Source organism: Oncorhynchus kisutch, linkage group LG28, assembly GCF_002021735.2.
Source record: "Oncorhynchus kisutch isolate 150728-3 linkage group LG28, Okis_V2, whole genome shotgun sequence".
Lineage (NCBI taxonomy): Eukaryota > Metazoa > Chordata > Actinopteri > Salmoniformes > Salmonidae > Oncorhynchus > Oncorhynchus kisutch.
Genome location: NC_034201.2, coordinates 3,348,835 through 3,361,141, shown reverse-complemented (window position 1 = coordinate 3,361,141; position 12,307 = coordinate 3,348,835). Strand labels below are relative to the sequence as shown.

Below are 12,307 nucleotides of genomic sequence, written 5' to 3'. Positions count from 1 at the left end.
AAACAAAAAAAGTACTACAGTGAAATAGGACCTATCGCAATGGTTCTCTGCCTCTATACATTGAAATGAACCCCTGACCCTGGTGTGAAGATCAGAAAAGGGACTGTTCTATAACTGTCCCTGTATTCTCATCCCTGAATGATGCTGGCTCTCTTTCCACTCTCTCTCCCCTCCCCTCCCCTCCCTTTGTTCCTCAGCTATGGGTTATATACCAGGATTATATAATGCACCGCCTCCATATTGACTGCCAGTAGAGTGTGTAGCTCACTAGCGAGCAGTGTAGTGCCCAACTAGCAAAAAAGCTTTCTCTATAAAAGGACAGTAGACTTCCGTAGCTAACTGAATTCCACACACAGAATTCTTCTAAGTCAAGCCATGCCACCAGTAAAGCTTGAGGTATCAGGTAAGGTTATTCTCCTCTTTAAAGGTTAATCCTACATCTTAATGTCTTTTATCCATAACCTACAGCCGCATATTACTTTTGTATCCTAGGCTACAGCTGAATATGACTGTTTTTCCCCAGGCTACAGCTGTTGGCACATTGGTTGTTTGATAGTCTACATATTATTACATATTATAGCTGCATGTGATTGCTGTTTCCTAGGCTACATATTACTGCATATTATAGCTGCATTTTACGGTTGTTTGCTAGGCTACATTTTACAGCATATAGCTGCATATTTCTGTTGTTTGCTAGGCTACATTTTACAGCATATAGCTGCATATTACTGCTTATTATATGTGAATTTTACTGTTGTTTCCTATACTATTTTACTGCATATTATAGCTGCACGTGACTGTTGTTTTCCTCTGTGTGGGTGTGTATCCTGTCCTTACTAAAAACAGGTGGCAAATACAAATGGTAATCTGGAATAGCATGTTTGACTGAAAGACAAGACATGTTGGTCATAGAGACTATAACAATGCTGGCTGTAAAGTATGTTTACTTTCTTGTTTGCAATGGAAGCACACAGTGCCTTCAGAAAGTATTTATTTTTCCACATTTTGTTGATTTGTTTGATCTTTATGGCCTTCCTGTGACATCGGGTGGTGTAGGTGTCCTGGAGGGCAGGTAGTTTGCCCCCGGTGATGCGTTGTGCAGACCTCACTACCCTCTGGAGAGCCTTACGGTTGTGGGCGGAGCAGTTTCCGTACCAGGCGGTGATACAGCCCGCCAGGATGCTCTCGATTGTGCATCTGTAGAAGTTGTGAGTGCTTTTGGTGACAAGCCGAATTTCTTCAGCCTCCTGAGGTTGAAGAGGCGCTGCTGCGCCTTCTTCACGATGCTGTCTGTGTGGGTGGACCAATTCAGTTTGTCTGTGATGTGTATGCCGAGGAACTTAAAACTTGCTACCCTCTCCACTACTGTTCCATCGATGTGGATAGGGGGGTGTTCCCTCTGCTGTTTCCTGAAGTCCACAATCATCTCCTTAGTTTTGTTGACGTTGAGTGTGAGGTTATTTTCCTGACACCACACTCCGAGGGCCCTCACCTCCTCCCTGTAGGCCGTCTCGTCGTTGTTGGTAATCAAGCCTACCACTGTTGTGTCGTCCGCAAACTTGATGATTGAGTTGGAGGTGTGCGTGGCCACGCAGGCGTGGGTGAACAGGGAGTACAGGAGAGGGCTCAGAACGCACCCTTGTGGGGCCCCAGTGTTGAGGATCAGCGGGGTGGAGATGTTGTTGCCTACCCTCACCACCTGGGGGCGGCCCGTCAGGAAGTCCAGTGCCCAGTTGCACAGGGCGGGGTCGAGACCCAGGGTCTCGAGCTTGATGACGAGCTTGGAGGGTACTATGGTGTTAAATGCCGAGCTGTAGTCGATGAACAGCATTCTCACATAGGTATTCCTCTTGTCCAGATGGGTTAGGGCAGTGTGCAGTGTGATTGAGATTGCATCATCTGTGGACCTATTTGGGCGGTAAGCAAATTGGAGTGGGTCTAGGGTGTCAGGTAGGGTGGAGGTGATATGGTCCTTGACTAGTCTCTCAAAGCACTTCATGATGACGGAAGTGAGTGCTCAGTTACCACAAACACCAGGGAGGTGTTCCAATGCCTCGCAAAGAAGGGCACCTGGTGGTAGAAGTGTATGACTAAAAAAATATACCTTGAATATCCCTTTGAGCATGGTGAAGTTATTACATACACTTTGGATGGTGTATCAAAACACCCAGTCACTACAAAGATACAGGGATCCTTCCTAACTCAGTTGCTGGAAAGGAAGGAAACCATATAGGGATTTCACCATGAGGCCAATGGTGACTTTAAAACAGTTACAGAGTTTATTGGCTGTGATAGGAGAAAACTGAGAATGGATCAACAACATTGTAGTTACTCCACAATATTAAAACCAAACTCAATTTCCGCCTGAAGACATACCCTAATCTAACTGCCTGTAGCTCAGCCCCAGAGGCAAGGATATGCATATTCTTGGTATCATTTGAATGGAAACATTCTGAAGTTTGTGGAAATGCTAATTGAATGTAGGAGAATATAACACAGTATATCTGGTGGAAGAAAAGAGAAAGAAAGAGCATACGTTTTCTGTTTCTTATTGTTGTAGCATCATCTTTCACATGTACTAGAATAGGATGTTGGAGATAATTTTCATGGATAACACAAGAGGGCAACTGTAGGTGTGGGTGAGCTACATGACTTTAGCATGAAGTCACCCAGGTGTCCCACACAAGTTGCCCAAATGTACCCAAGTGGCCGAATTGGTGAAATTACCTATAACTATATACAACAGTGCAAATAACTATATACAACATATCAAAAAGCAATTCTAACACACACACAAAAACACACACAAAAACACAAAAACACACACAAAAACAAGTTTTCCAAAAAACAATTTAAAACAGTACACCGTTTGGAAGTCCTCTACACAATATTTTGCTGCCTGTGCCAAGTCCCATAGCAGTCTCTTTCTGATGTAAAGCAGAGGCAAACTGAACAAGTGGTGCAGTTCATGCGACACAGAACACAACGATGCCTCCATGCTGTGCCCTTTTGGCCCTGAGGCATAGTCATGCCTGCATTAATGAACTGTGGCATATGAACACCACTGGAGGCAGGAGTAGAGGGGGCAGAGGTAGAGCGGGCAGCTTGGCACCGGGGGCTCCCAGTCGGAATCACTGTGAAAGAAAACATAAAAAAAATATTTGTATTGTATGAGCATTTTATCATCACATAAAATAGCAGATATGTATTGTATAGTGCAGAGGGAACAGTCACTAAGGTGAAGTGCTGTTCCATTCAACTCCGGCCATTGTTGTGGGCCTGCCCTCCCCTGAACCACACCCAATGGCTATTTCATATGGAAATGGGGAGGAGTAGAAGGTGCAGTGGCAATGTGTGTGTTTGCTGTTCTACTCCATTCCATTTGAATAAAAAAATTGAAAATATATATATCTGACATGGAAAATATATATATATCTGACATGGAATATATATATATATATATATATATATATATATATATATATATACACATAAACATACCAACACACACACACACACACAAACAAACCACACATTTCATAGCAAAATATATATATATATATATTTTTTTTCTCATAAAACGGCATCAGCACTTACCCGTCCAGAAGTATGTCCTGTCCTTGCAGAAACAGCTCCTCGGTTCCTGTTTGAATCATAACACTCAAAGATTCCTCAAACAAAACATCTGTCTCACTTTCACTTTTTCACTTTCACTTTAGACTTTGACTTCGCTTTCCTGATTTATTCGCCATGATGTCGTCAATGAAATCGTTGAAAATACAACTTTCAAAAATACTGCTGCGCGTAACAAGCGTCACAGCAACTCCTCTGATAGTCAAGGCGAGAATGGAGTTCCTTACGTGTGCATTTACAAACAAGGAATGGTGGTCCAACCCAAAACCATTACATACTGGCGTTTACCTCAGCTCATTGGCTATCAACCCAGCTAGATTTCAAGAAGATCAGTGGTCATTGGGCATAGTCAATCAACGAAGTTTCATTAAAATTATTGGTGCGCAAGGTAGTCATTGCTCGTTGTCTTCAAATCAGTTCACTTCGGCCAATACTCCCCGCAAAAAAAACAATGAAGTTTGGCTGTGTTGCAAACATCCAGAGGAATGCACTGAAACCAACCATGACTAGATAAACGATGGTTTACCGTGTGTAATTACGTAGAATGCTCCGTAAAAAATTGATAGAGATGGAATTCACTGCACAAACGGGTAGGGTATAAAAAGGGTATAAAATTTATTTTATCAAAGAAAATGGCACTTCATTTGATCACTGGGACCCTCAGGAAGAGAAATAAGAGAAAGATATCAGAATGTAAGTCATAATTTTACCTTCAGATGTGAATGTGTAAAAACTGTCATGGCGGAAAATGATATTGTTGTTAATTGCTCTTCTCAAACAAAAGCATGGTATTTGTTCTCTGTAATAGCTATTTTAAATCGATAAACATAGTTTGATTACCAAGATCCTAATCTTTTGAAGGATGTAAGACACTTGCATTTTCAAGAATATTTAATGTTACGACGTTGTATTTTTAGTTGTCACTCTGAAATTTCCCCTGATGTTGATCCCTGTACGGGGATCACAGCCATAAGAGGTTTAACCTAATGGACAGAGTGAAAATAAGGAAGCCTGATATATTCCAAAACATGCATCCTGTTTGCAACAAGGCACTAAAATAATACTGCATAAAATGTGGCAAAGAAAATCAATTGTCCTAAATACCAAGTGTTTTGTTTGGGGCAAATTCAATACAACAAATTCCACTCTCCATATTTTCAAGCACAGTTGTTGCTGCATCATGTTATGGGTACGCTTGTAATCGTTTAGGACTGAGGAGTTTTTCTGGATGATAATATAAGTAATGGAACTAAGCACAAGCAAAATCCTAGAGGAAAACCTGTTTCAGTCTGCTTTCCACCAGCCACTGGGAGATGAATTCTCCTTTCAGCAGGTCAATAACCTTAAGCACTTGTCCAAATATACACTGGAGTTGCTTACCATGAAGACAGTGAATATACCGGAGTGGCCGAGTTACTGTTTTGACCTCAATCTGCTTTAAAATGGCTGTCTAGCAATTATCAACAACCACCTTGAAAAATATAGTACAATGCTGGTTTGTAAATCTTTTCGAGACTTACCTAGAAAAACCCAGAATTGTAAATGCTGACAAATGTGATTCTAACATGTATATCTGTATTTCGTTTTCAATAAATGTGCATAACATTTCTAAAAACCTGTTTTCACTTTGTGTTTATGGGGTATATGTGTACATGTGATTATTACCTTAATTCTAAGTAGAACTACACATTAATTGATTATAATTGTATTAATTCTAATCAATTCCATACAATTATATGGTTTCAGGGTGGAATATTTTAATCATTCAATTAACAGATAAATCACATTAACATTTTGTCTCTAGAGACACCATTTAAACCAGGTGAGGTCACCACGTGTGAGAGGTGGAACAAAAGGGCAAGCTAAGGCATGTCGTGACGTTGTATTAGTTAATGTGACGATTGTTGCGCATTGAATGATTACAAGTTTCTAATTGCGTGATTAACTGAATCAAGCCATTATTAACGCATTAACCTGGGGCACCATGGGAAAACTAGTTTTTATTGAGTTTCTATTTCCCAAATGAACTCAAAGCATATCAGAATATCGATTTTGCAACAGTCGCTAATTAACCAGTTACCTCTGCAATCTCGTTCTGAACGTCGTATAGTCCGTGAATCTGCACGGCCCCGGGTCTCACCAATGAGTTCGTACCACACCAATCTTAGTTGGATATTTATTTACTAGAAAGCTAAAATGATGATAAAAGATACACATAGACAAAACACATTATAGGCTATTGATTAGAACTTAGTATGACGGGCCAACACACTATGGCGCGTGTTACCCAAAATGGGGATTTCAAAGAGAGAGAGAAAAAAGAAGGTACACGAGAGAAATATACATTTGGGTAAATTTGTCAGCTATGCTATTCTAACCCTAGCCTTGCCCCAAACTGCTGCTCTTATGGGTCAGAATATAATAATGTAATTACATGGGGGGGGGTCTCTGAGGATTCTCCTCGTGGACCGTTCAATGGACCGTTCAGCTGCTCGATTGACGCACTACTCCGGCGCACGTCTCTGATCGTCCTCCCGATGTCAGTGTCCTTTTGGCTTAGGAGTCTGTTCCCTCACCCTTGCTCTGGAAGGGGTCTTCTGAGGACAGACAACTCTGTAGCTCAGAGCTCACAGCGTTGGAATGAAACAGTGTAGATACCACGATTCGATGGGAGATGGAGGCTAGGTGGTGCGACTTGAATTCACCCACTTAGACACAGCTACTCATCCGTAGCTTGGTTGGAAAAATATTTATTTGTCTTCAAACTTGCGTTGCATTTTGGGTTCGTTGACCTTTTAGTCCTTGGCTGCAGTTTGGGTCACGTAGTCTTCCTGTAAATTCTTTACTCACAGGTTTTATACCCTTGGGTCAGAAGTGGGCGTAACTGCCTTTAGGGCAATTCTCTGGGTGTACCAAGTTATGAGGGCAAGGTCTAGATTTGACTCAAATCAAATCAAATCAAATGTATTTATATAGCCCTTCGTACATCAGCTGATATCTCAAAGTGCTGTACAGAAACCCAGCCTAAAACCCCAAACAGCAAGCAATGCAGGTGTAGAAGCAAATCCAATTTTAGACAACTAACTTCACATTTCATCTTTCCCAAAACATTCTCTTTGATTTGGATATTTTCCATACAACGTACAATGTATAAACATCAAACATATACTAGGAAAACTCTTCACATTACAATGTTTTCATATTAACGTCATCTATTAACCTTTAATAACAAAACAAAAATGACATACATTTTCATATTCCATCTATCGTCATGACCACCATTTTGGCTGACGGAAACCATTATTCCAAAGTCCCTTTATTTCATGTTTACTGTTCTGAGGCTGGTTCTCCATAGTAACAGGACAAAGGAATTTGTCTGTGGCCTGAGATTTACCAGGGGCGTGAGGGGTCATAAAACCCCCACATTTTCAGACCCCTAGATCTCTCCTCTGTTGGGGTTGAGAGATAATATGTAGGGTTGTGGTCTCCTGTAACCTGACCTGATCAGGACAAGTCATGACAGGCATATTGAGCATGGCTGGAGGCTCTACAGTGAAATGAGACAATAATGACTAACCAAAACAGCAATGGACACGGCATATTGACATTAGGGAGAGGCCTAGCCTATAGAAAGCTGATGGGATCCTCTTAGTTTTAATAGAGTCAATCACTCTGTTTTCTCACACAATTGCAAAGCCTAGAGAAATGTTGTGTAACATGAGCTCATCAGCTCTCATTAAGAGTTTGATTTGATTTTTAATTTCATTTGCATTGATGTCAGGGTGATTAGAGGGACAATAGAGTGCTGAGTACCAGACAGTTAGCAATTATGGTAGTCTACTAATGACCATCAGCAGCATCAGAGCTTGGAGAAGCCTAATTTACCATGACTAAATGGTCATGTGTAATTTGACTGCCATCATGACTCGTGACTGCCGGTGTGGTGGTAATATAGTCACCGTAACAGCCCTACCCCTTGATATTGTGCATCTGAAGCAGAGAATAGCTTTACTCGCACATTGTTTACATTGGTCAGCTATATGTTCAATTTAAAAGCAATACCAATAGACAATGTTTGAAGCTAGTCATTATAATACATTTTGTACATTACTTGTGCTGACATTAAATTGTTCAGTACATATCCAACCCTTGCAATTTAGGTGGTGAAATGTCTGGAAAGAGGAGATCATGGGATCCTTAACTTAAAACATACAACTGCTATTACCAAGACTATCACAACAATGACATTCTCTATGCTAAATGTGTAAAAGAAAGACAATAGTTGGGCTATAAGAAATATTTTTTATTCAATGGGGCTAGGCAAAGCAGAGATGACAACATACTTTTCATTTCACCCATACAACAAAATAGCCTATTAGTACAGTATGTTTACAATATCAACAATAGTATTTTACAAGTTCGAAATTACATTGTATATATTCATACAGTTTAAGGGGGCACTTTTGTCTTGACACCAAGGTGAAGGTTATCTCTACTTAAATGGCACAACAGAACCATTCAGATTGTCCAAAGTACAGCATATGACAACCATCTCATATAACTGAGGGATGTCTCCTTTCGTATCTGGAAAAGGACCGAGTAGAAGTAGAAGCAGATGCAGCATTGCTTATCTTCACAGTGGGAATCCAGTTGACATGGGTGTCTTGATATGAGTAGCACACCTGATGTTAGAATATCACTTCTTCCGGTTACCTATACCAACAGGGCTTTGAAGTCCTTGGTTGTTTTGAATTAATTCAGGTGTTTCATTGTCATATACATATTAAATATATTGTTGGGCAGGAACAACTAATAGTCAACACATCAAGTTGTCCTGTCTCATTGAGGCATTTGTCCTATAATGTCATGTCCTTACATTTTCCCTCCTCTTATGAATTTGCATCTCCCCTTTTCATGGTTATGGCTAGAAGGGATCCAGCTTTTGTAAAATGAACATAATATTTGACATTTCATAGCAGATAGGAGAATTAAGTTAATGGTTAGTTAGGATAGCTGAAATGCAAAAATATAACTGTGTACATTAATTTGACAAGCTGGATCCCTTTTAGTCAGGACCCCTTTTCGGCCTAGAGCACATGGTTGCTTTCAAGACAAGGTCGCTTTTATTTATCTGTTGTCAGTGTCAGAAGAGTAGGCCTGGACCAACAAAGATTCTGCTAATGTCATATAACATGTAGTAGAATTGCATGAAAGGTTAATCAAAGGCCACATTCTTCCCCAAAACTTGAAACTCAGGTGACACATGCTAATAGCTAGACTACAAGCTATCGAGCCAGCTAGTTCATTTTGGGTAATTTAGGGTAGGTGTTAACTCCTGGTTAGCATAACAGTTAAATTAAACTTGAAATCGATCAGACTTGACTTACCAGTGATGAAATAAACGTAGTAAACCCTATATTGACAGCTGTCTTTGTTCAGGTCTTGACGGGCAAAAAGGTTTCTTAGCTTTTCTGACAGTTCTTGAGTCTTATCTCATTGGTATAGAGTTTCATGATTGTGGGACATCTGTAAATGTATATTTTTTCCAGTTTTCTTTCCTGCCTTGTTAGAGCAGCCAAATATGCCACAGAAAATGACCGTGGTGATGAATCAACTAGTTTTAGTCACTGTTACGTTGCAGTTTGGGGTAGCCGCTCGGCTGTTGTCAGAATAATTCATGTGGTGGTCTTCCAACATGGCCGCAAGGAGGCAATTAAACCTTTACAAATAAGAACCAGAAGTTCCAGCTAAAACCTGGATTGGAAACTGTGCTTCACGCGCAGCAATAGATCGCTTTGCGAATGCAGCCTGCTTGAGCAGGTCCATCAACATTCCATATGGCAGTTGGGACAGAGCGCACGGTAAGCTACAAAACAACACAGCTGAAAAACAATGACAGTTTCTCAAAATGTATGCAAAATACTTTGAAAAGAGGTATAGTCCCTGTTCTCCTGCATTCTTGTTTTACTTTTGTAACTAAAGCAGCGGTTTGTTGGGGAGAAGGACATCAAAGAAATATTTGCTATCTAGTTACTGTAGCTAGCTAATTTGAGCTAGCTAACTAGCTAGCTAATGTTAGCTCTCTGGCTAATCCTCCCATGGTACATTATAACTTTTACCTGTTGTAGGTGTTGGTTACAGCTAGCTAGGTGACATTTTGATTTCTGTTTAGTTAGTGATAGTAAATGTGTGTGTGCGAGAGATGATCACAATAACTTTAGAAAACATTGTCATGTAAACGTTGTTATCCAAGTAGTCTAATTTTGATATCCTCTTTTTTAAATCAAAAGGCATCTTTTTTTGCAGGTGCATGGTAACAGTAGAATAAAGTGAGAAAAAATAAGAAACCCACCCACCGATCTTGATAGCATCACTGTTCTTTAATAAGCTTTACATGTCGGCCACACAGCCTTCTTCAGAGCTTTTGTGAGCTTTTTAAATTAGCACCATTGTGTGGACATAGCCCCACCACATCCTTTCCATGCATCGAATGGGGTTGGAGTCGAGAGAAAACAAATAAGTGATACCAAATACAACAATGTTCATTTCATAAATATTCAAATAATGTGTGTACATAAAACGTATTAAACACGTCTGTAAAACCACATTGAGGACATCGCCCTACCAAGCAAGTTTTCTTAAATCATTGGGTACACTGCAAGAAAAACGTCAGAGTAATCTGAAATGAGGGCATAATTCATGTTCACATTTACAACATAACATACATAGGCATTTCATCATTAACACCTCTAGGAAATAATGTCTGGAGTGTGAAATTCCAAAACTATTCTCTTTTACTCAGAGTAGGCCTATTATTTATATCATCTCCCCTGTCTGTTATCTTAACTTTCTCTACACCACAAAATCTAAAGGTAGAAATGTAATGTTGTAGGTCATTAAAATGTACTGCAACTGGATAATCCCTGTCGTTTCTCCTGATTGAACTTTAATGTTCACAAATTCTCTGTTTGAGAGAACGAGAGGTTTTACCTACATAACACAGCCCACATGGAGCACGTAATAATGTAATTTATTTGGAACCGTTTTCCTGTATGTGGGTGGCAGAAATATTCACACTTCATCATATTGTTGCATTGTGTGCAACCTCTGCTTTTATAGCTACCATTTGGACGAAGACGTAAAAGAGCCTGGCTGATTTTCTTTTGTGGCTGGCAATTGGCATGGACCAATTTATCGCGTAAATTGCAACCTCTTCTATTTGGTATTTGGTATTATATTAGGATCCGCATTTGCTGTTGCAAAAGCAGCAGTTATTCTTCCTGGGGTCCACACAAAACATGAAACATAATACAGAATGACGAAATACAGAACATCATTAAACAAGAACAGCTCAAGGACAGAACTACATACATTTTTAGGCACGCGTAGCCTACATATCAATGCATACACACAAACTATCTAGGTCAAATAGGGGAGAGGCATTGTCCCACGTGGCGTTGCTTTATCTGTTTTTAAAAATCAGGGTTGCTGTTAATTTGAGCAATATGAGATGGAAGGAAGTTCCAATAATACTGTATGTTTTCTTGAATTTGTTCTGGATCTGGGGATGATGAAAAGACCCCTGGTGGCATGTCTGGTGGGAAAGTGTGTGTGTCAGAGCTGTGTGTAAATTGACTATGCAAACAATTTGGGATTTCTAACACATTGTTTCTTATAAAAAGAAGAAGTGATGCAGTCAGTCTCTCCTCAACTCTTAGCCAAGAGAGACTGGCATGCATAGGATTTATATCAGCCCTCTGATTACAATTAAGAGCAAAACGTGCTGCTCTGTGGTGTGCTTTTGCCGTAACGTTTGGGACAGCTGCAGCTTAACTAGGTCTTTCCTTGCAGCACTGGCCCACACGACTGGACAATAATCAAGATTTGACTAAACTAGAGCCTGCAGAATTTGCTTTTTGGAGTATGGTGTCAAAAAAGCAGTGCATCTCTTTATTACGCCAAGACCTCTCCCCATCTTTGCAACCATTGAATCTATATGTTTTTTTATGACAGTTTACAATTTAAGGTAACGGTAAGTCATTTAGTCTCTGCAACTTGTTCAACCGCCACACCATTCATTACCATATTCAGCTGCGGTCTAGCACTTAACCTCTCTTGGTAGGGGGCAGTATTTTCACTTCTGGATGAAAAGTGTGCCCAAAGCAAATTGCCTGTTACTCAGGCCCAGAAGCTAGGATATGCATATAATTGGTAGATTTGGATAGAAGACACTCTAAAGTGTCTAACAGAACTGATATGGCAGGCGAAAACCCAAGGACAAACCATCTAAACCAAACAAAAATACAGCCTACCACTATTTTCAATGGCTGTCACTTTTATTATAAGGTGAAGTCCTACCAGATTGCAGTGCCTAGGGCTTCCACTAGATGTCAACAGTCTTTAGAAAGAGGTTCACGATGGTTTTTGGAAATTTGCAAGAAATGGTCGATTTTCTAGGTGGCTCCCATTTTGGCTGAAGTGTTTCCAAGCGCGTGCATGAGAGTGCGTTCTTTGGTATTTTTCTCCGGTAAAGACAATTCTCCGTCAAACGATTCTCCGTCTTAAATTTGATAATTTATTTACGTATTAGGGTACCTAAGGTTTGATTGTAAAGATATTTTTTTAATTGTTTGGAAAAGTTTATTAGTAACGTTTGGGATTCATTTTGTATGCA

The 12,307-nt window shown here is 40.1% G+C and overlaps 1 protein-coding gene across 2 annotated transcripts in view; it reads left to right on the top strand.

Moving 5' to 3' along the window:
• Window positions 1-249: 249 nt before the first annotated feature.
• LOC109873345 (beta,beta-carotene 9',10'-oxygenase) overlaps window positions 250-12,307 on the top strand; it is a 103,359-nt gene continuing 91,301 nt past the window's right edge. For both annotated transcript variants that reach the window (XM_031808178.1, XM_020464992.2), the window contains exon 1: window positions 250-403. In XM_031808178.1, the coding sequence (XP_031664038.1) occupies window positions 376-403 (28 nt within the window). In that variant the 5' untranslated portion in view covers window positions 250-375. The remainder of the gene's footprint in view (window positions 404-12,307) is intronic.